The sequence below is a fragment of the Oryctolagus cuniculus genome, chromosome 4 (assembly GCF_964237555.1).
Source record: "Oryctolagus cuniculus chromosome 4, mOryCun1.1, whole genome shotgun sequence".
Lineage (NCBI taxonomy): Eukaryota > Metazoa > Chordata > Mammalia > Lagomorpha > Leporidae > Oryctolagus > Oryctolagus cuniculus.
In genome coordinates, this window is record NC_091435.1 from 155,512,459 (window position 1) to 155,533,418 (window position 20,960).

The window sequence follows — 20,960 nt, forward strand, 5'->3', positions numbered from 1 at the left end:
AAAGAAAGTTTTGCGGCCAGGACTGTGGTGTAGCTGGTTAATATACCACCTGCAGTATAAGCATTCCATAAGGGCATTGATTTGAGTCCTGGCTGCTTTACTTCCCATCCAGTTCCCTGCTAATGCACCTGGGAAAGCAGCAAAAGATGGCCAAAGTGCTTGGGCCCTTGCACCCATGTGAGAGACCCAAAGAAGCTACTGGCTCCTGGCTCCTGGCTTCAGCCTGGCCCAGCCCCATGTAGCCATTTGGGGAATGAACCAGCACATGGAACATTCTCTCTCTCTCTCTCTCTCTCTCTCTCTCTCTCTCTCTCTCTCTCTCTCTCAGATTTATCTACTTATTTATTTGAAAGTCAGAGTTACACAGAGAGAGAAGGAGAGGCAGAGAGAGAGAGAGAGAGAGAGAGAGAGAGAGAGGTCTTCCATCTGCTGATTCACTTCTCAGACGGCCACAATGGCCAGAGCTGCGCCGATCCAAAGCCAGGAGCCAGGAGCGTCTCTCCAGATCTCCCATGTAGGTGTAGGGGTCCATACATAGGATCTTCTTCTACTGCTTTCCCAGGCCATAGCACAAAGCTGGATCAGAAGTGGAGCAGCTGGGACTTAAACTGGCACCCATTTTAGGATGCCAGCATTGTAGGCGGTGGTTTTACCCGTTATACCACAGTGCTGGCCCCTCTCTCTCTTTTTTTAAATGTTTATTTTATTTTTTATTTATTTGAAAGGCAGAGTTACAGAGAGAAGAGGAGAGGTAGAGGTAGAGGTAGAGGTAGAGGTAGAGGTAGAGGTAGAGAGAGAGAGACAGAGCGCAATCTTCCATTTGCTGGTTCACTCCCCAAATGGCTGCAATCAATGGCAAGGGCTGAGCCAGGCTGAAGCCAGGAGCCCGGAACTTTGTCTAGGTCTTTCAAGTGGGTGCAGGGGCCCCAGAACTTGGGCCATCCTACACTGCTTTCCCAGGTGCATTAGCAGGGAGCTGGATCAGAAGTGGAGCAGCCAGGTCTCAAACTGGCGCCCATATGGGACACTGGCATTGCAGGCAGAGGCTTCACCTGGTAAACCACAACTCCAGCCCCACTGGGGGTCTCTATGTCCAACTAGGGCTCTTGATATCCACAACATAATTTAAGGATTACCATCCCCACAACAAGAGGATATAAAAAGATAACTTGAGTCCAACATTATGGTGTGGTAGCTTGACTGCCACAGGAGATGCCAGGATCTCACATGAGCACAGGTTCTAGTCCCAGCTACTCCACACTTGATCCAGCTACCTGCTCATGCACCTGGGAAAGCAACAGAAGATGGCACAAGTGCTTGGGCCCCTGCTACCAACATGGGAGACCAGGATGGAGTTCCAGGTTCCTGGCTTCAGCCTGGCCCAGCCCTGTTAATTGTGGCCATCTGGGAAGTGAACCAGCAGATGGAAGATCACTGCTTCTGTCTGTGTGTCTCTCTGAAACTCTACTTTTCATATAAATAAATAAATCTTAAAAAAAAAAAAAAAAGAGGAGGCAGCACTGTGGTGTAGTAGGCTAAGCCTCCGCCTGCAGCACCGCATCCCATATGGGCACCAGTTCAAGTCCCAGCTGTTCTTCTTCCAATCCAGCTCTCTGCTAATAGCCTGGGAAATCAGTAGAAGATGACCCAAGAGCGTGGGCTCCTGCACCCACATGAAGACCTAGAAGAAGCTCCTGGCTCCTGGCTTCAGATCAGCCCACCTCCAGCTGTTGCGGCCATCTGGGGAGTGAACCAGCAGATGGAAGACCTTTCTCTCTGTCTCTCCCTTTCTCTGTCTGTAACTCTACCTCTCAAATAAATAAATAAAATTTTAAAAAAAGATAACTTAGTAACTAGTAAGCAAGTGTATGGAGAAGTTATAATATGCTTTAATAATAACTGCAAAATAAAATAATAACAAGGTGTTTTTCTAGTAAACAAGTATATATATTTGTGTGTGTATAGATATACATACATACATACATACATACATATAGTGAGAGGGAGGAGGAGGGAATTTAAAGTTGGGAAAATTCTGATAAAACACTCAGTTTGTTAATACAATTTCCTATAATTCATCAATATGAATCAAAAATTATAAAAATGTTTATGCCCTTTTATCCACATCTGAGAACCAATAAAGTAATAATACACACAACAATTAAAAATGTTGAAAAGTCTTATGTATAAAAATGTTTGCAGTCTCTTAGACTATAATGGAAAAAGGAAAAATAACTATAATGTTGTCATGAACACTAACAATGATTAAATTAGGTCACATTAACAAAAATGAGCTCTACATACTTTTTAGATGTTAGTTATGAAAAACATACAGCTATATACATATGTAGTTATTTTATGTTAAGTGAAAAATCAAGACATAAAATGGGATTGCACCACAGTGAAAACTACACAAAAATCTACATAGAAATCCACACAAGAAAAATACCTACATTAAAATTATAATAATGGTTGAATTAAGGTGACAACATTATGGGTGATTTTATTTTGCCAATTTTCTGTAATACAATTTTGTTACTTCTATCATTATGATTCAGTGAATAAAATTTATTTATAAAACCACAAAATTACAATAGCACTATTTAGTAACATTAAAATTAATAAATTCTCTATTGTTTTGGTAAAACTAAAAATAATGAACATTAAATCCTTAAACCTCCATTTGCTTTAAAAAAATATTTCTCATACTATTTAAAGACTGAACCGAATAATTTTCTGGAGAAGAGTGACACTCTGTGGAGAAACAAAAGAAGAAACATAAAATAATTCACCTCTTATTTCTCTATTCCTCTCCTACTGTGAGAGGAGAAGGAGAAAAGAAAAAGAACGTGAGCAAAATCAAAATCAATGGCAGTTTAAAGGTCATAATTTGAACAAACAGAGTTGAAATCTATGAACCAGCTCCAAGGGGAGTAATTAAGAGCATGCAGGGAAGATAAAAACAAAGACTGTACGACAGAACTAACGTTTTTATTCTAAAATGTCTTGGATTATGCTTTGGGGAGAATCAGAACGTATCTATGGGCAGTCACATTATGTCAGAATATCAATAACTGCATCATCATTACACAGCCTCACAGCCCTCACCAACCAACTCAGATCAAGTCTTTGTGTGCCAGTGAATTCACTCATTCAGTCACTCAAACACACACACTACCATCTTATTATTCAAACCAAAGGTCATAGACTAGAAACAGACAGTGTCTTACAGAAGAAATATATCCCTCAAATTAGATCCCCAAAATGTAAAGAAACATGTTTGGCTCCAAGTTTATAATAGAAATCACACTGAAGAATGAGGTGACGAACTTTCTTTTACACCCAGCAAAACAAAAGAATGAAGATTTGTGCCAGTATTTGTGGCACAAGTTAAGCTGTCACCTTTGTCACTGGCAACACAGTTTGAGTCCTGGCTTCTCCACTTCCAATCAAACTCTCTGCTAAGGTGTGTGGGAAGGCAACAGAAGATGGTTCAAATACTTCAGACCCTGCCATCACATGGGAGACCTGGATGGAGTCCCTAACTTTAGGCTGGCCAAGCCCTGAACCCTGTGGCCATTTGGGGAGTGAACCAATGGATGGAAATTCTCCTCTCTGTCTCTTCCTCTCTCTCTCTCTGTCACTCTGGTTTTGTGTGTGTGTGTGTGTGTATGTGTGTGGTTTTTTTTTTTTTTTTTTTTTTTTGACAGGCATAGTGGACAAAGAGAGACAGAGAGAAAGGTCTTCCTTTTGCCGTTGGTTCACCCTCCAATGGCCGCCACGGCTGGCGCTCTGCGGCCGGCGCACCGCACTGATCCGAAGGCAGGAGCCAGGTACTTATCCTGGTCTCCCATGGGGTGCAGGGGCAAAGTACTTGGGCCATCCTCCACTGCCTTCCTGGGCCACAGCAGAGAGCTGGCCTGGAAGAGGGGCAACCGGGACAGAATCTGGCGCCCCGACGGGGACTAGAACCCGGTGTGCCGGCGCCGCAGGTGGAGGCTAATGCCTAGTGAGCCGCGGCGCCGGCCAACTCTGCTTTTTAAATAAAAAAAAAAAAATCTTAAAAAAACAAGTGTATTTCTACTCCTTTAGCAGTAATATTCCAGTTGGTTTCATGACACAAAATGTATTAACAAATAAAACATTTTCCATGAGTGAAAAATGTCCTCTTGAAGGAACTGACAACACACTGCATATTACTCTCATAAACTTAGTATTTGTCTATAACATCCCAAATCTTTGATAAATACATCCTTGTTAATGGCCCTAGGGTGCTGCTCTAAGAATGTTCTTTTTGTTTGGTTGGTTTTGTTTTTTGCTAACCTGCTGTGCCACTGCACCAGCCCTTCTCAGGACATTCTTGAAGGTCACACTGTTGTTAATGTAATTATTTCACATCTTTCATAAATGAGAGCAAGTCCATATTCTAAACCTTTAAAAATTGATAAGCCATATTTGTTATCTCCTTAAGTATACATTTGCACATTATATTTATTTATAAATCCTTATAATATAGTCATTAAATACTTAAATCATAAAAAAACTTAAATCATATCTTCATGCTTCCTTTGTGCATGATTTAACCATGTTAGTCATGATAAATTAATGAATACTTGTTATGAATATCTCTTCTATATCCTAAAAAAGCTATTTCACACAGCCTTACTATAATGTATAAATTTCTTCTGTGTGTGCTTCACCATGTTTATTTTGAATAATTCAAGTATCAGAAACTCCTAACAAAGGAGTGGAGAGGAATGAAAATCATATTCCAAGCCTGTAAGCAGGTGGTCAGAGTTGCGGCACAGCAAGTTAGATGCCACCTGCAACACCCACATACCATATGAAAGCCGTTTTAGTCCCAGTTGCTCCACTTCTGATCCAGCTCCCTGCTAACTGCCTCCCAAAGCAGCAGAAGATAGCCCAAGTGGTAGTTCCTGCTCCTGGCTTCGGTCTTGGCCAGTCCCTGCCATGGCTGCTCTTTGGGGAGTGAACTAGCAGATGAAAGATTACTCTCTCTTTCTCTCGCTCTCTCTGTCTGTGTCTCCCTCTCTCTGTTACTCTGCCTTTCAAATAAATAAATAAACCTTAAAAAAGAAAAAGCCTGAAAGCAGGTGAACATACAACCCGTGCCTGTAAGCCAGGTGCAATGGTAAAGAGCAGTTTCTGGAACTGAGCTGCCTGGGTTTCCTGCCTACCCCAGTCCTTCTGAGTTGTCAGCTCTTAAGCAAATGATTAAAACCCTGAGGCTGGCACTGTGGCGCACTTCATTAATCCTCCGCCTGTGGCACTGGCATCCCATATGGGCACTGGTTCAAGTCCCGGCTGCTCCACTTCCAATCCAGCTCTCTGCTATGGGAAAGCAGTGGAAGATGGCCCACGTCCTTGGGCCCCTGCACCCATGTGGGAGACCCAGAAGAAGCTCCTAGCTCCTGGCTTCGGATCGGCACAGCTCCGGCCGTTGTGGCCAATTGGGGAGTGAACCAGCAGATGGAAGACCTCTCTCTCTCTCTCTGCCTTTCCTCTCTCTGTAAAACTCTGACTTTCAAATAAATAAATAAATCTTAAAAAAAAAAAAAAAAAAAAAAAAAAGGCAGAATAGATCTACCCCTACCATCACACAGGACTGTGGTTATTTATTTCCTTTGGTGGCTATGATAAACTACCATAAACTGGTACTTACAACAACAGAAATGTATTCTCTTATACCTCCAGAGGCCCAAAATATGACACAAGGTGTCAGCAGGTCATGTTTCCTCCAAAAGCTCTAGGGGAGAATCCATATCGCACTCTCTTCCAACATCTGACAGCTGCTGACATTACTCAGCATCCCTCTGTTTATAGCCAGCCGCATCACTCCATCTCTGCTTCCTTGTTCATATCACCATCTTTCTGGACGTCTTTTTCTCTTTGGTGTCAGTTTTCCCTGTGCCCTTCTAAGGATATTTATCATTGTATTTAAGGCCCACTCAGATCATCCAGAATGACCTCTTCATCTCAATACCTGGAATGTAATGACATCTCAAAGACCTTTTTCCCACATAAGGTAATACTAATAAATTCTGGAAATAAGAACCAGCACTTATCTCTCAGAAGAAAGTGGCACCACTATTCAAAATCTTCAATTCACTACACTACTGTTGACAATCAGAGTTTTTTAAGATAACAGAAAATCTCTTAAAGTTTAAGCATTGCTTTAAAATAAAACATAACACAAGAAATGAAGAACTGATCCCACCTTGATTTCCTGGGGAAGAAGTCACATATAGAATGACAACATTAAAAGGTCACAATTTACAAAAGTAAAGTAAGATAATCAGATGCTGAATGATAAATGTCAGGTTAATTACATGTGACATAATCATCTTGGTAGAGATTGAAAAGCCCATTATCTTTAAGAAACACAAATAGAGTTGATCCCATATATTTAAAATATATATTCATGTATTTACATTTACTTATAAAGGCATGAAGTAACTTTGGAAAGTTACTTCAGAAACACAAAGGAAAGTTTCATGGTTATCTCTAGAGGACCAGACATTTCACTATATATTTCTATTAATTTTATGATTGAATCATGTCAATTTATTACCTCCTCAAAAAATATAGAAAATAAACTTTCCTTTAGGTCCAGGTGTTGAATATCTAATACTCATTCCTGAATATAGTATAATTAAACTTACATTTGTAGTTCATGGAGCCAATGTAAAGTTTTAGCCATAGTCCGTCCATCATTAAAATGTGGTGTTGCAATGCCAAACAAGTTAAACCTGTGGAAACTTGATGGATCATACTTTCGGTTCTTTGCTTCTCCTGTGGGTGTGGGGGTCAAGGAAATGGAAAGGAAAACTTCTGACTTAAGTAACACAAATAATCTTATCTTGAAACAAGCACAGTATGTTCCCAATGGCATTAAAAAATAAGTGTTGGACAATGGTATTGAAACAGTGCAGGAAATTGCAGATTTAACTACAAATGATAAAAGCATTTCTCTATGTGAACTGGAAGACTAGTGGGATGCTACACACAGAGTTCCTTACATTAAAATTTCAAAAATCATTAAGAGAAAACCCCAAAGACTCCAGCAAAAAAAATAATAATAAAAAAATAAATAAAAAAGCTGTTAGAATTAATATATGAATTCAGTAAAGTTACAAGACACAGTCAATACACAAATATCTGTGGCATTCTATACAAAAATAACGACCTAATCACAAAAGAAATCAAGAAAATAATCTCATTTACAATAACAACAAAAATTAAATGAGGGGTGGGCAATTAGCTGGTAGTCAAAATGCCAATTAAGATGTCCACAGCCCATTCTGGAGTGTCATCTTGGCTCTAGCTCCCAATTCCAGCTTCTTGCTAATGCAGATCCTGTGAAGCAGCAGTGGTGACTAAAGTAATTTTCTTCTTGTCACCCACATGAGAGACCAGGAGTGAGTTCCTTACTTTGGCTTGGGTCTCAGCCCAGGGTCATTGTGGACACTGGGGAGTGACCATCAGATAGGAGTTTTCTCTCTCTCTCTTACTCTCCATACGTGCGTCCTTCTGATTCTCAAAATAATTTATTTAATTTTAATAAATAAAATACTTAGGAATAATTTAACCAAGGAGTTGAAAAGTCTATACAGTGAAAACTATAAAACACTGATTTAAAAAAATGAAAGAGGACATAATGTATGCAACTGGATGACATCATGTTAAGTGAAATAAGCTGTACACAGAAAGACAAATACCACATGTTCTCCCTTATATGTGGGAGCTAAAATTCTTAAAAAAAAAAAAAAAGAAACAAAAAAAAAAGAAATATCTGTGTGTATCAGTATTGCTGCAAATATAGCTTTGTAAAACTTGGTTTTATACTGGGGCCAGAACTGTGGCTGCAGTGTCAGCACTCTATATGGGCACCAGTTTGAGTCCCGTATCCTCCAATTCTGATCCAGCTCCTGCTAATGTGCCTGGGAAAGCAGTGGAAGATGGGCCAAATGCTTGGGCCCCTGTACCTATGAGGGAGACCTGGATGAAGCTCTTGGCTCCTAACTTTGGCATGGCCCAGCTCTGGCTATTTTGGGCATTTGGAGCGATCCAAGAAATGGAAGACTTCTCTCTCTCTGACTTTTCTTCTCCCTCTCCGTGACTCCTCCTTTCATATAAATACTTTTTTAAAAGAGTTTCGTTTTATACCTTTGTCAAAACAATGGTTAAGAATGTTACATTATTTTAAAAATAGTACATATGATGTGATTATGGCAAAATGTTAAAAAAAATATTAAATCTATGTGTGTTAATTAAAAAAAGAGGACACAAAAAAATGAAAATGTATCATATTATTAAAATATCCATACTACCCAAAGTAATATACAGATTCCATGCAGTCCAGATCAAAATCTCAATACCATTATTCATAGAAATACAAAAAAAATCCTAAACTTCACATGGAAACACAAAAGACCCAAATAGCCAAAATAATTGAAAAAGAAAAATTTGAAATTAAAAAACATATTACAATGCCATAATAATCAAAATAGTATGGATGTGTCATAAAAGCAAGACACATAGACCAGTGAAACAGTGAGAGAGCCCAGGAATAAACCCAGACATATAGGGTCAGCTATTTTCTTTTTTTTTTTTTCTTTTAAAGATTCACTTATTTAAATGGCCACGACTGCTGGAGCTGGGTCTATCCAAAGCTAAGAGCCAGGAGCTTCTTCCAGGTCTCCCACACAGATCCAGGGGCCCAAGAACTTGGGCCATCTTCTACTGCTCTCCTAGACCATCAGCAGGGAGCTGGATCAGAAGTGGAGCAGCTGGGACTTGAATTGGCAGCCATATGGGATGCCGGTGCCACAGGCATGCTTAAACCACAGTGCCAGCCCGGGCATCTAATATTCAACAAGAACACCAATAAGACACAATTGAGAAAGGATAATCTATTATTTAATAATTAGTGCTTGAAAAAATCAGATTTCTACAAGCCAAAAAATGAAATTGGATCCTTATACTGTAAGCAAAAATCAGCTCAAATTAAATAAAAGACCTAACTGAACCATAAAACTCCTTGAAAAGGCAGGAAAAACCTCTTGACATTAGCTTTAGCAATGATTTTTTGGATGTCATGCAAAAACAAACTCAGGCTACAAAAGCAAAAGTAAACAAATAGAACTACATCAAACTAAAAATTTCTACACTAAAAATTTCTAAACAACAAAGAAAACAGTCAACAAAATAAAAAGGCAACTTACAAAAAAATTTGTCAACCATATCTCTGATAAGGGAATAATATTTAAAATTTATATAGAACACATACAACTCAATAAAAAAAAATGTACCCCAACTTAAAAATGGCAAGGGATCGGCACTGTGGCACAGAAGGTTAAGTCTCTGCCTGCAGGGCCAACACCCATATGGATGCCAGTTCAAATTCCGGCTGCTCCACTTACAATCCTGCTTCCTGCTAATGTGCCTGGGAAAGCAGTGGAGGATGGTTCAAGTGCTTGGACCCCTGAATCTACATGGGAGAAATGGAAAATCTCCTGGCCCCTGGCTCCTGGCTCCTGGATCCTGGCTCCTGGCTCCGGATCAGCCCAGCTCTGGTTATTGTGGCCATTTGGGGAGTGAACAGCGGATAGAAGAGTTCTCTCTGCCTCTCTCTGTCTCCCTCTCTCTCTCTCTCTCTCCTTTTCTCTCTGTATCTCTGCCTTTCCAATAAATAAATCTCTTTTTTAATGGCAAAGAAACTTAATATTTTGAAAGTAAGTAGGGAAATTATACTGAAGGAAGATATTAGTGATAAAAACACAGGTCCTTGCATTGTTACAGAAATCCTGAAGATCAAAGGAAGAATTGCCACACTTTGGGAACCCAGCAGAATTTTCCACTACGCTAAGACTGAAGAGGCTGGAGTTTAGTAGGCGTTCTCACAAAGCTTTAGTGAGCTTATCAGAACATTTGCAATCTGTGTTTCACTGTAATCACTTAACTCATTTTGGAAACACTGAAAGGATGACTGTTGGCTGAGAATCCAATAGTGAAGTCTCCTTTATTTAAGGTCTGATGCTGAAGTTTTTTCAAGTCTTTTTTTTAAAGATTTATTCACTTGAAAGTCAGAGTTACAGAGAGGGAGACACACACACACACACACATACACAGAGAGAGAGAGGGAGAGAGAGAGAGAGACTAAGAGAGAGAGAGAATTTTCCATCTGCTGGTTCACTCTCCAAAGGGCCACAAGGGGCAGGGCTGGGCCAGGCTGAAACTGGAAGCCAGGGGTTTCATCTGGGTCCCCCACGTGAATGAAGGGGTCAAAGCACTTGGTCCATCTTCCACTGTCTTCCCAGGTGCACGAGCAGGGAGCCGAATTGGAAGTAGAGCAGCCAGCACTCAAACTGGTGCCCAGATGGGAGGCCAGCACTGCAGACAGCAGCTTAACTCGCTAAGCCACAGTGCTGGCCCCTAGACTTGATGTGGTGGTAGTTTTCTATTTCTAGATAAGAAAGTAGCATTAAAACTAGAGAACAACCATGAGGGTAAGACATGATAGGGAAAAGAAATTCAGTCTCAATAGTAACCCAAATAATATAAATAAAAATAGTAACGGGGCAGGTATTCTAGTGCAGCAGGTTAAGCTGTTGCTTGCAATGCTAGCATCCCATATCAGAGTGCAGCAGGTTCAAGTCCTGACTGCTCTGCTTCCAATCTAGCTCTCTGCTAATTTGCCTGAGAAACCAGTGGATGTTGGCCCAATACTTGGGCTCATGCCAACCATGTGGGAGATCAGGATGGTGTTTCTGGCTCCTGGCTTCAACCTGGCCCAGCACCAGCTGAGGCAGGCCATCTGAGGAATGACTCAATATATGGAAAATCTCTCCTTTCTTGGTCTTTCCTCTCTCACTCTCTCTCTCTCTCTATATATATATATATATATGCCTTTCAAATTGTGAAGGCAAATTAAAACAGTTATTCAGGCTGACAATTTGATATCTAGAGTGAAAATTTCCAATGTTCAGAAACCCAGGAATGAAACCTAAGGGAACACCAGGCCCCATCCACAAAGCTATATATTGGGGCCAGCACTGTGGCGTAGTGGGTAAAACCGCCGCCTGCAGTGCTGGCATCCCATATGGGTGTCTATTTGAGTCCAGCTGCTTCACTTCTGATCCAGCTCTGTGCTATGGCCTGGGAAAGCAGAAGAAGATCCAAGTGCTTGGGCCCCTGCACCTGCATGGGAGATCTGGAAAGAAGCTCCTGGCTCCTGGCTTTGGACCAGCACAGCTCCAACTGTTGCGGCCATCTGGGGAGTGAATCAGTGGATGGAAGACCTCTCTCTCTCTCTCTCTCTCTGCCTTTACCTCTCTGCTCTCTGCAACTCTGCCTTTCAAATAAATAAATAAATCTTAAAAAAAAAAAAAAAAAAGCTATATAGGCTGGCGCCACAGCTCACTAGGCTAATCCTCTGCCTGTGGCACCAGCACCCCGTGTTCTAGTCCCGGTCAGGGCGCCAGACTCTGTCCCATTTGCTCCTCTTCCAGTCCAGCTCTCTGCTGTGGCCTGGGAGTGCAGTGGAGGATGGCCCAGGTCCCTGGGCCCTGCACCCGAATGGGAGACCAGGAGAAGCACCTGGCTCCTGCCTTCGGATCAGCGCGGTGCGCCGGCTGCAGCGTGCCGGCCACAGCGGCCATTGGGGGGATGAACCAATGGAAAGGAAGACCTTTCTCTCTGTCTCTCTCTCTCACTGTCCACTCTGCCTGTCAAAAAAAAAAAGCTATATATTAACAATAATATAGTTTTTTAATATTGAAAAATCCAAAATAGATACTGATACAAAAAGATAATTCAAATATTTCATAAGACTAAGAAAAAACAACAAATGGAAAAAAATGTATTATCAATGGTGTGAAGTAACACACACATATGCTCATACAGATGAACATGTAAAGAAAAACATCAATGAAAGGGTCATCCGTGGAAGAGTGGGAATTGTAGGTGACTTTCTTTGAATACTGTATATATCTATATACCTTGCATTTTATCTATCACTTCAGCCAAGACTACAGTTAGGTGTGTTTGAAAGATATTATAGATCTATACTTATTGCTATTGAATGTTGCCCTTGACATATTATTTTAAGTCAAAGAATTTAAATGTATATAGCAGGTTCCTCAAAGGCATGGAGAGTATCATCCCATTTATCTAAAGATAAATGGCTAATTGGATGAGGATTAGAAAAATGTTCAATTTATTAATTATAATTATCTCCAGCCAATGGGATTTCAAACTTATATTTGCTTTCTCCTTGTTTTTTTTTTAAGATTTTATTTATTTATTTGAGAGGTAGAGTAACAGACATTAAGAGGGACAGAGAGAAAGGTCTTCCTTGTGCTGGTTCACATCCCGAATGTCCACAATGGCCGGAGCTGGGCCAACCTGAAGCCAGGAGCTTCTTCTGGGTCTCCCACGTGGGTGCAGGGGCCCAAGGACTTGGACCATGTTCTACTGATTTCCCAGGCCACGGCAGAGAGCTGGATTGGAATAGGAGCAGCCAGGACTAGAACCAGCTTCCATATGGGATTCCAGTGCTTCAGGCCAGGGCATTAACCTGCTGCGCCACAGCGCCGGCCCCTTCTTGTTTTTTTAAATGATAGTTAAATTGTCTACAATTATAGATAGATAGGTAGATAATAGATGGATAATAAAATAATAGATAAAATGGATAATAAAAAATACTTTCCTGTGTAAAAATAAGGACAATATTTAAAAGATCAGATTCTATGACTTTTCAAGTTACTGAGGCCATCCAATGGGGCTGTGGGTCTGTGGGCCCCTCAGACATAGGCAGAATGTCTTTAACAAGCAAGCTGTCAGCTGTAGCTGGAAAGCCTGTCTCCACACCAACTGACATCTCCCCAGCTAATAGCTTCTTGTGCTGCATGTGTGACCCTATGGCTTTAAATCACACCTTAAGGGTGGGTGCAATCTTTCACTCAGAGCTGGCAGGGGAAGGGGCTGAGCCCCTGGGGAGAGTCAGACTGGTTCCAGGAGATCCAGGCTTCTTGTGTGACCTTATGGCTTTAAAACACACCTCCAGGGAGGCTGCAATCTTCCACCCAGAGTTGGCAGAGGAGGGGGCTGAGTCTCTAAGGAGACGGACAATCTCCAGGAGACCTCTGCTACCTCCTTGAGCGCCAAGCCAATCAACATACATATGTGAACCCCCTGTCCAGTGGGCACCCCCACAGGATGACCCAATAAACAGACACTAATGCTTTAAGAACCCGGGACACTTCCTCAAAGCCAGTGTCCCATTCACGCACTCTGCCTGGTCTCCTCTCGGACCAGATGCTTTCTCTGTCGCTTGCCAATTGAATAAGTGTTTTCCTGTTTGCAAATTGTTTCCCGGCTTTTTATTTCTATACTACGCTGAGGAAAAGAACCCACGAGACTCGCTCCAGCAACTGCCTTCCCCTCTGTGACCGGTAACACTAATGAAACTTTATAAAACTTGATAAATGAAGGTAATATCGGTCATGTTATGGCACATTAAAGTTCTCAAAATATAAAATAAAAACTTGCACTAATTTTCCTTAAATTATTAAGTGATATCTCATTATAGGTTGTCTATATTGGTACATATGTACATGCGTTTATATATAATAGTATACATATTCATTGACACAGTTCTTTTTTAAAAAATTAAAAGGCATTATACTAGATTGTTCAATAGATGCTAAAATTTTCCAAAAGATGAATAAACTATTTTCACAAGATAGGAAGGGAGAAAAGGAGGGAGGAAGGAAGAGAGGGAGAGATGAGGCTGAGGAAGTAGAAAGGGGAGATACAGAGAGCAGTCAAGGTTGTGAGAAGGAATGTGGTGTCCAAGTAAGTAGAAACAGTGGCAGTCTGAATGGGAGGGGAAAGAATATCAGGTCTGGGAACGAGTTAGGGAGTGAAGGGAACTAGCAAAGATTGGCTCTGAAAAAAAAGCAATGGTAGACAGACAGTAGAGGAAGAGGGGCAGGAGACAAGCGTCAGCTATGAACAAAAGTTTAGGAGTAAGAGCATAGAAAGCCAGTACGGTGTCAGAGGGCAGTGAAGTTATAGGGAAGAAAAGTAAAGAGATAAAAAATAAAGAGCAAGGAAGAGGGGGTGTTGTGCTGTGGCTCTTGTTCTAGCTCCCGCAGACTGAGTGCTTGAATCATGCACAATCGCTGGGCTTTTTCAGGACAGATATCAGAGTCTAATTCTTAATACTCACCAGGAATGTACTTAGCATTAACATACTGGCAGTTAAATTCTATTTTACAACACTACAAAATATAATGCCTTTTAGTTCTATAGAATAATTCTAGCGATATGCTACTTATTATAAGACACAATCACTTAATAATGATAGCTAATAGTTACAAACACTATGTTCCAGGCATCATGTTAAATATTTTGCTGTACTCACTCAATCCACACTATAACCATTTGAAAGGTAAGAATAGATGATGAGGGGGCCAGCGCTGAGGCGTAGCAGGTAAAGCCACCGTCCACAGTGCTGGCATCCCATATGGTTGCTGATCCACTTCTGATCCGGCTCTCTGCTGTGGCCTGGGAAAGCAGTAGAAGATGGCCCAAGTCCTTGGGCCCCTGCACCCGCATAAGAGACCTAGAAGAAGCTCTTGACTCCTGGCTTGGGATCTGCCCAGTTCAGCCACTGTAGCCATTTGGGGAGTAAACCAGCAGATAGAAGATCTCTTTCTCTCTCTCTCTCTCTCTCTCTCTCTCTCTCTCTGCCTCTGCCTCTCTGTAACTCCACCTTTCAACAAATAAATAATTTTTTTAAAAAATAGATGATGATCAGATAAGTATATTGCCCAAGTTCTAAAAGACAGTAAATGAGGCCGGCGCCGCGGCTCACTAGGCTAATCCTCCGCCTTGCGGCGCCAGCACACCAGGTTCTAGTCCCGGTTGGGGCGCCGGATTCTGTCCCGGTTGCCCCTCTTCCAGGCCAGCTCTCTGCTGTGGCCAGGGAGTGCAGTGGAGGATGGCCCAGGTGCTTGGGCCCTGCACCCCATGGGAGACCAGGAAAAGCACCTGGCTCCTGGCTCCTGCCATCGGATCAGCGCGGTGCGCCGGCCGCAGCGCACCGGCCGCGGCGGCCATTGGAGGGTGAACCAACGGCAAAGGAAGACCTTTCTCTCTGTCTCTCTCTCTCACTGTCCACTCTGCCTGTCAAAAAATAATTAAAAAAAAAAAAAAAAAAAAAAAAAAAAAAAAAAAAAAACTGTAAAAGACAGTAAATGGAGGAGTTAGGATTTGAACCTGATTTTCACTATCACTCAGGATGCCTCATATAAAACTAAGCACTTAGAATAAGCTTGACATTTGAATAAATACTGTAATCTTTTGAGATTTATTTATTTATTTGAAATACAGAGCTAGAGAGAGAGATTTTCCATCCACTGGTTCACTTCCTGATGGCCACAATGGCTGGAACTGGGTTGGTCTGAAGCCAGGAGCCAGGAGTCTCTTCCTGGTCTCCCACAGGAGCCCATGCACTTGGGCCATCTTTTGCTGCTTGTACCCATAAGGGATGTCAGCACCACAGGCAGAAGCTTGACCTATTATGCCATAGTGCCAGCCCCAAGCACTATAATTTTCTAACCTAAAAGCACTAAAACAAGACTAACATTACATCTTTCTTAACAGCTTCTTTCCTTTTATTGATACATATATTTCTATACTTTACATATGAAACACCTAAGTATATATGTTCCCATCTATTGGGATGTGTGGCCTTATGAACAATATGATGCTATCATTTATTGGGCACCTATAATATGTCAGGCATCTCATGTTATGCACATTACCTCCTTTATTATTCTTCACAAAGCTAAGGATCCCAGATTTTACACTGATGGACACTTACCTACGTAATAATCATTGTGAGAAACAACATACAAATCATGTCCTTCCTTCCTTTCTTTATATACTTCTTCATAGGACTTTGGTGGATTCACCACATCTCTAGCAGAGGATTCTGAAGGAAGAATTAACGAAATCAGTTTTAATGTATTTTTTCATTTATTTATAATGTATTTTATTTGACTAAGACAAATGACAAGTGAAGCACACTGATCGTACAACTGCAGAGATAGTCTGGAAGACCACAGAGTCAGTGTAAATACAGATTTATCAGGAAAATCAAAAACAGTCTAGGTGCTATAGTGCTAGGGAATCCCACTTTACCTGGTCATTCCCTAGACTTCTAACGAATAAAAAACCCTGTCTTGGCTAATTGTTTACATTGTCCTGAACCATGTTCCAAACCAAGTTAAATTCCCTGTCCTGAGAATCTCTGGGCAATTTTTATTTTAGTTTGCTCCAGACTTCTCAAGATGATCTAAGCAAATCTGATTCACAAATTAAAAACCCTTTGGGTTGCCACGGCGCGAACTTTGGCAGCTGTGGGCTGAATCCCACACCATGAGGCTGCTTTCATCTGTGTCTCCATCCTCAATGCAGTAAGAGGCATGGGGAAATCTGAAATGAGGCAGAAAGACTTTTTCTAGTACTACTTGTCTCAAATCTAGGTAAGAAGTCTGTTTAATGGCTGCTTTCCCATAACGGGTGGCCCCACTTTTAGGTACAGTGAATTATTTCATTTTCATTTTTTTATGCAATAATTTTTAAAGGTACCCACATTCACAATTGTATTCTTCCTTTCTACCTCATAGTACATATGAGTAAGTTTCCTCTCTCTTGAGAATACCAGAAAGGTGACCCCACTCAAAATAACACTGTGAAGCAACATCTCTCTCTCTCTCTCTCTCTTTTTTTTTTTTTTTTTTTTTTTTTTTTTTTTTTTGACAGGCAGAGTAGACAGTGAGAGAGAGACAGAGAGAAAGGTCTTCCTTTTCCGTTGGTTCACCCCACAATGGCCGCTGCGGCCGGCATGCTGCAGCCGGTGCACTGCACTGATCTGAAGCCAGGAGCCAGGCACTTCCTCCTGGTCTCCCATGTGGTGCAGGACCCAAGCACTTGGGCCATCCTCCACTGCACTTCCCTGGCCACAGCAGAGAGCTGGCCTGGAAGAGGAGCAACCGGGACAGAACCGGCGCCCCAACCGGGACTAGAACCCGGGGTGCCAGCACCACAGGCGGAGGATTAGCCTATTGAGCCGCAGCGCCAGCCAAGCAACATCTCTTTTTACATTCACCAAACTTATTTTCCTCTAAGAATTTGCTTCATAAACAGTTAATTGAAATGAACACATCAGAGGTATTAGTGGAAATAAAACACACACATGTATGTCTAGTAGGAAAAAACTGCAGTCCTCACAGCTGGGGAGCCAACTTTCTCAGTCTCCTTCCTGTCTTAACCTATGTCTGCTCTCTTCACTGACATCTCTACTCCAAAACCTGAATTTCTATTGCCTTGGCACATGTAAACTCTAAGGACTTCAGTTCTAAGAGTAACTTTCTTGCCATGATCACATCTTTCATTCTAGAACCATCATTTATACCAAGGGTGGGGAACGTCCAGCTTGAGAAATTATTTGGTCTGGCCCTACCAAAGCAACTGAAGGTTGGACAGAAAATTCATTGAATCTGAAGCAGTCTAATTTTCAAGTTGATAACAGTATATGGACACAAATGATGTTATAAATATCTAAATGATCCCCAGGAGAAAACAGGTTTCCCCACCCCCTGATTTAGACCATCACCAAATACCAAACCAATGTTATATTAAATCCAATTTTCCAAGAAGACTTGGAAAATTATTTTTCCAGTTATTTTTTACTACCTCTGACAACTGCTGTCCCAAATGTAGTATTGATTACATCCAGTCCTTGAGGCAATGCTGGTGCTTGATCATATGATTTCCCTAATGGTGCCCGTTGGTTGGTAAAATATATAGATTCCTTTTTATCTTTAATTTTCTGTTGAAATGCGGTAATAGGTTGTGGGTTTATCAACGTGCTTGCCTAAAGAAATCATATAATGCACAGATGTATTAACAAAAAGCATGCTAAGTGGAAAACTGACCTTAATCAATAGCTGGGGAGAGGAAAATAAATAATTATGGAAGAAACATTTTACCATCACACAGGCTTTGTTCCCCTTCAAATGAACTGTCAGAATCTCTCAGGGAATTAAGATTCAATTGACTAAAAGGTTTAGGAAAAGAGCTCCAAAATTACTGGATTCAAATAGTCAAGAAAAGTGATAAAAACAAGCACAAGAACCATTTTATTTCCAGATACAGAGACCCGATCTTTTGAATTAAGACTGTCCAGTCTACCATTCTTTTTTTCTTTTTTTTTTAAAGATTTATTTATTTGAAAGTCAGAGTTACACAGAGAGAAGGAGCAGCAGAGAAAGAGAGAGAGAGAGAGAGAGAGAGAGAGAGAGAGAGAGGTCTTCCATCCAATGGTTCACTCCCCAATTGGCTGCAACAGCTGGAGCTGCGCCAATCCGAAACCAGGAGCTTCTTCCAGGTCTCCCATGCAGGTGCAGGGACCCAAGGACTTGGGCCAACTTCTACTGCTTTCCCAGGCCATAGCAGAGAGCTGGATTGCAAGTGGAGCTGCCGGGACTCAAACTGGTGCCCATATGGGATGCTGGCGCTTCAGGCCAGGACGTTAACCCACTGTGCCACAGCACCTTTTTTTTTTTTTTTCATCCTTTATATTTAATTGGCTATTTTAATAAAAGCAGTGTCAGTCAGATATTCAGCAATACTTTTCTTACCCTACCTGGTATTTTCTTATATGAGACATGGTAACGTACCAGCAGATTTATCATTTTTATTCATTTCATTTCTATAGTAATTTACAATACACTTTTTTCCACATTTAACTCACCCTTGTAACAACACTTGAAGATGGTCGCACATTTTAAAGTCACACATTTTTTTTTTTATCTTTTATTTAATGAATATAAATTTCCAAAGTACGTCTCATGGGTTACAATGGCTTTCCCCCCCATACCGTCCCTCCCACCCACCACCCTCCCCTTTCCCACTCCCTCTCCCCTTCCATTCACATCAAGATTCATTTTCGATTATCTTAGTATACAGAAGATCAGCTTAGTATACCTTAAGTAAGGATTTCAACAGTTTGTTCCCACACAGAAACATAAAGTGAAAAATAATAGATGATTTTTTTTTTAAATGATGATGAAATCAGATCAGACCTATTGTCATGTTTAATCCCAGTGAGAGTCAAGTTGGGAATTGATAGTTTCTTTTCTTTTTTTTTTTTTTTTTTTAACAGAAGATCAGTTTAGTGTACATTAAGTAAAGATTTCAACAGTTTGCACCCCCATAGAAACACAAAGTGAAATATACTGTTTGAGTACTCGTTATAGCATTAAGCCTCAGTGTACAGCACGTTAAGGACAGAGATCCTACATGAGGAGTAAGTGCACAGTGACTCCTGTTGTTGACTTTACAAATTGACACTCCTGTTTATGGCATCAGTAATCTCCCTATGCACCAGTCATGAGTTTCCAAGGCTATGGAAGCCCCTTGAGTTCTCCGACTCTTATCTTGTTTAGACAAGGTCATAGTCAAAGTGGAGGTTCTCTCCTCCCTTCAGAGAAAGGCACCTCCCTCTTTGAAGACCTGTTCTTTCCACTGGGATCTCACTCACAGAGATCTTTTTGCCAGAGTGTCTTGGCTTTCCATGCCTGAAATACTCTCATGGGCTTTTCAGCCAGATCTGAGTGCCTTTAGGGCTGATTCTGAGGCCAGAGTGCTATTTAGGACATCTGCCATTCTATGAGTCTGCTGAGTATCTCACTTCCCATGTTGGATCACTCTCCCCTTTATTTATTCTATCGGTTAGTGTTAGCAGATACTATACTTGTTTCTAAGTCCGATATTCTCTCTTCTGCTTCACCCATTCTGTTTTTAAGGCTTTCTAATGTGTTTGTCATTTGATCTATTGAGCTCTTCATTTCATTTTGATTTCTCTTGACTATTACACTTTCCTGTTCTACTAGTTTCTGAGTTTCATTTTGACTCTTCCTTAAAATTTCATTTTCACGAGAAAGATTTTCAATCTTGTCCATTAAGGGTTTCTGTAGTTCAAGGATTTGCTTTTGAAAACTTCTAAATGTTCTTATCATAAATTTTTTGAAATCCGTATCTTGCATTTCTTCTATCTCATCATCTTCATACTCTTGGCTTGGGGTGTTTTGCTTATTTGGAGGCATCATAGTGTCATCGTTGATCTTGCTCCCTCTATTTCTGTGTTTGTTACTCGGCATAGTTAATTCTTCTTGCGTCACTGTGCGCTTTTTTTTTTCTTTTTTTTTTTTTTTTTTTATACTGTGTCCGTGTTAAGTGGACTGCCTGCTGTTGGAGGAGCCTTGAAGGCTTGAGATGGGTGGGGCCTGAGAGCTCTGCCTGGTTCTTCCAGGTTAAGGGTGTGCAAAGGTGACACCCTCAGGTTATGCGTGGTAAATCTCTCTCTTTTTATTTATTTATTTATTTTATTTATTCAGGGGGTAAGTAACACTGCAGGGCAGGGCTGTGCAGAATTGATGGTATTTAGCTTCCAGTCTTTGGCTCCTCTGGACTCCCACTGGGTTGCCTAGGCTACTGAATTGTAGTGTAAAGTCACACATTTTAAAGATGGACAGACTTCGAGGTAGTAATGGAAATCATCCAACAAATTATTGCTCTAATTTTGGTAAAATTATTGAGTTCAACGAGGGTAGTGGTAATTGCAAGTCTTTGATAGAGTCTTGAGTGGGTACAGCACTGACCAAGAGATAGAGTGGATATAGCAATAACCAAGAGAAACGCCTCTGCCTTGGTAATTTGGATCCCTTTCTCTCTCATTGATGGAGCAGGATAAGAGTCCTATTCTGAAGTTGGCATACCTCCAGTTCCCCACTGGGGTCAAAGGCAAGGCCACTGCCACATTTTCACACCACCTTTGTTTCTGGGTCCTAATGAACCTCAAC

General features: G+C 41.1%; 1 protein-coding gene across 1 annotated transcript in view; it reads right to left on the reverse strand.

Moving 5' to 3' along the window:
- The window catches only part of EFHB (EF-hand domain family member B), a 76,766-nt gene that overhangs the window by 27,916 nt on the left and 27,890 nt on the right, over positions 1-20,960 (reverse strand). The window contains exons 4-6 of the mRNA XM_051859157.2: positions 17,791-17,971; positions 15,914-16,024; positions 6,684-6,813 (exon numbers count right to left, since the gene is read on the reverse strand). Coding sequence (XP_051715117.2) covers positions 6,684-6,813; positions 15,914-16,024; positions 17,791-17,971 — 422 coding nt within the window. The remainder of the gene's footprint in view (positions 1-6,683; positions 6,814-15,913; positions 16,025-17,790; positions 17,972-20,960) is intronic.